At 42.8% G+C, this 3418-nt stretch overlaps 1 protein-coding gene across 2 annotated transcripts in view; it reads right to left on the reverse strand.

Annotated features, from left to right (window-relative positions):
* Slc39a10 (solute carrier family 39 member 10) overlaps positions 1-3418 on the reverse strand; it is a 113022-nt gene that overhangs the window by 11615 nt on the left and 97989 nt on the right. For both annotated transcript variants that reach the window (XM_026788863.1, XM_005366362.3), the window contains exon 4: positions 669-838. In XM_026788863.1, coding sequence (XP_026644664.1) covers positions 669-838 — 170 coding nt within the window. The remainder of the gene's footprint in view (positions 1-668; positions 839-3418) is intronic.

Below are 3418 nucleotides of genomic sequence, written 5' to 3' on the forward strand. Positions count from 1 at the left end.
GGCAGAGCTTACATCTCCCACTAACCCTCACTGAGCCACCGACAGGTCAAGCTCGCCCATCCCTCCTGCCATTCAGCTTCCTCCACTCTCAACTTTTGTGAGATCAAAGCAGGAGCTGGAGGATGGCTCGGTGGTTAAGAGATCAAAGTGTCGGAGCCCACATGTGACTTATGGATAGCTTTTAAATCTCACAGCACTTCACTGATCTTAGATCACACGAAGTTGTCTTCCAGTTCATTTCCTTGGCTTAGCCCCTGAAAGTTACTGTATTCCATGATAAAACAAATGCCTCTAAGGGTGAGAAAACTCAGTGAGTGAAACCAGAAGAGATAACAAAAAGTAATGAGTCCTCTGTAAACAGAAATTAATGTCACCAACCACAAATATCTAGCAAAAGTAAAAATGAATCAGCCACTGACTCGAATGCTCACCTGTGCCCTCCCGGCTAGACGCACGATCGATACAGTGTGCCACATGCATTTCTTGTAAAGGTTTTCTTAACATACTACAAAGATCAATAATCTAACACTCCTGGTACCATTTAAAAAATGCAGTTAAACTACCTGTAAGAACACACAGCCAAACAGGAACCGCTGAGGGGTCTACCCACCACTCTCAACGCTACCATCTTTACGTGCCACTTTTAGCACATCAGAAACATTTCTTACATGGGGCAGCAGATGAAGAAGGGCATCTCCACTCATCGTCCCTACAGCCAGTGCCACGAGGAAGGTGAGGAGGAATTTGAAGCATCCCTGGTTGATGATGGGTACCAGTATCACGCCCAGCAGGGAGAGCAGGCTGATGACAGTGATGGAGATGATGCCGCAGATCCACGCTGCAGGGAAACAGTCGCATTATCCAGGAGCTCTCAGCACACAGCTGAGCGAGCCAAGGAGACAAAGACATGATGGACAGCCAACATAGACACTTCCAGAAACTCCAACAATCACACATAGTGCCCATGCTCGTCTACGACATAAAGTCATTTCACAAGAGAATTATATAATTTTACTGTATCAGGTGATTTACCTACTATAATTTAAAGTTCTTCAAACAATATATTTAATAAACAATGTATCAGCTTCAAATGAAGTATATCCATATGATTAACAAAACAGCACCATAAACTGTAGCTTCATTGTTATAAGCAATGACTCTCAGCTAGGTGTGGTGGTTCACTCTGGTACTCTTAGCTACTTGAGGATGAGGCAGAGGACTGCCATGTTCAAGTTTAGACTTGGCAATTTAACAAGACCCTGCAAGAGTAAAATAGAAAAGGGCTTGACCACGTGGCAGTGTTGGCAGGCATGGGGCCCGGTACCGCAAGGGCGTGTGAAGACCGTGCAGACGATGCCACGATGTGCACTAAAATACCTTCAGCTTTTCCAGAACAAATGTTCTGTGTTCATTGCAGAACATGGGAGTCAGCATGCCATGGCGCGCGCCAGCTGACAGTCAAAAGGACAGTAAATCCTCATTAGATAACTCAGCTCGCAGAACTAACACAGTAGGTCACCCCCTAATGGGAAGCTTTGTGGCTTACTTTCTTAACAGATAACCACTAGCAGATATGAATGGGAGACTAAGACCCAAGACCCAAACATGTAACTAACACCACAGAGATGAGGTCATGACACTAGACCCAGACTCAAATTTCGTCATTGCAAACATTTTGAGAAAACGAGAGAACAGAAACTCCGTTGCTTTCCAAAAATCTCAGGTCAGGGAAATATTGCAGAAGCAACACAGTTGCTGAAACCTAAGGATTAAAAGGAGACTCTTCCACCTGATGTTATTACATGTTATTACAGGACACTCTAATTAAAAACCCTACTTCAGGAAGAAAAATCCAAGGTCAAAGCTCATTTAATAATGATAGCAAAGTCACTGCACCTCTGTCCACTGGCGATAACAGGAAACCTATGGGAAAGCCTGGCAGTGTCAATGGGTCAAAGAAAGGGCCACAATATTTATTTTCATTTTGTGTATGAGTATTTTCTCTCCACATGTTGTGCAGTGCCGGAGGAGGCCGAAGAGGGCGTCACATCCCCAGAACTGTTTATATATGGCTGTGAGCCACCATGTTGATAGCAGGAACTGAGCCTGGGGAGCAGCAAGTACTCTTAACCACTGAGCCATCTCTCCCGCCTCAAGGGGCCTCACTAAACTTCACACCTAAGGTTTTGAAGTACCTAAGGTTTATTAAAATCACCCAAGCTCTTTCTAGCTTTAGTCATATTCACGGGATAAGGAAAGAGTAAAGAGAAACTGTACTGAGGGGACAGAGCAATGTTGGTAACAAAAACAGAGGCAAAATGTCTTCTGCAGTCATGTCTGACTCCTTTCCGAAGACATTATCCGTCGCTGGCAATGCTCCAGCCGAGACCCCGCTTAGCTCAAGCCAGTGACTGGAAAGCAGCTTCAGTAAGGAATTAAAAGAAGAGGCAGTAAACTAACTGGGAAGACCAGTCTCTATCGGTGTCTGTGTAATTAAACAATATATACATTAACTAGCATAGAGTAAGCATCTGCTCACAGAGCTGAGGTCCAGCTGATGGTGGAATACTAAGCATTCATGAGGCCTGAGTTTAAACCTAGTATGAGGGGAAAAATACTGCTTGATAAAGGGAGAAAATCCTACAGAGAAACCCTGTCTCAAAAAACCAAAAAAAGAAAAGAAAAAAAAGAAAGAAAAATCTACTACTTAAACAATAAACTTCTCAAAAGGAACACTGTCTTAAGCAGTGCTTCTACTACGCTCATGCTAACTTCTGGCTAGCAGTATCTTGGATGTGAAAATAAAAAGCCTAGGAAACATTCTATGAATTCACACAAATTGTAATGTTCTGCTACGGCAATTTCAAATGGCTCTTGGTCAGCTATCAACTGACCAAAATCTAACTCAATAGACATCAAATTTTCAATATGCCAATGGCGCACTAAACACACTATAGATGAATATCAGCCACCAGCAGCTAACACAAACTAATCATGAGCATGGGGAAGCTGTGTGAGCCTACATGTAACAGCTATGGTGTTGCAGTACACTTGTCTAGCTGTATAAAGATGGGTCGCATTTGTTTAGTTCTGTAAAGCTTCATGGGAATAAGGTTCCAGTCTGGCAGCTGAAGAGTTATGAGATACCTGTAGCATTATTGTTAGGAGTCTATTTAATACCAACCAACTGTACACTCAATAAGAACTAAGACCAAATTGTTCTATTTTAATGCTAAAAATGGAAGGAAAAAATTCCCATTTTGTTGGTTTAACTTTTAAAAAATGTGGTAAAACATCTAACATAGTATTAGCTATTTGAGAAAGTCAAAATTAAACACAGGAGCTAGGGACTTGCCTCAGAAGCACACGAACCCAGGGGGACAGGCAGGGCTGGCCATAACTGGTCAGAGATGGGATG

Source organism: Microtus ochrogaster, unplaced genomic scaffold (genome assembly GCF_000317375.1).
Source record: "Microtus ochrogaster isolate Prairie Vole_2 unplaced genomic scaffold, MicOch1.0 UNK8, whole genome shotgun sequence".
NCBI classification, from domain to species: Eukaryota; Metazoa; Chordata; class Mammalia; order Rodentia; family Cricetidae; genus Microtus; species Microtus ochrogaster.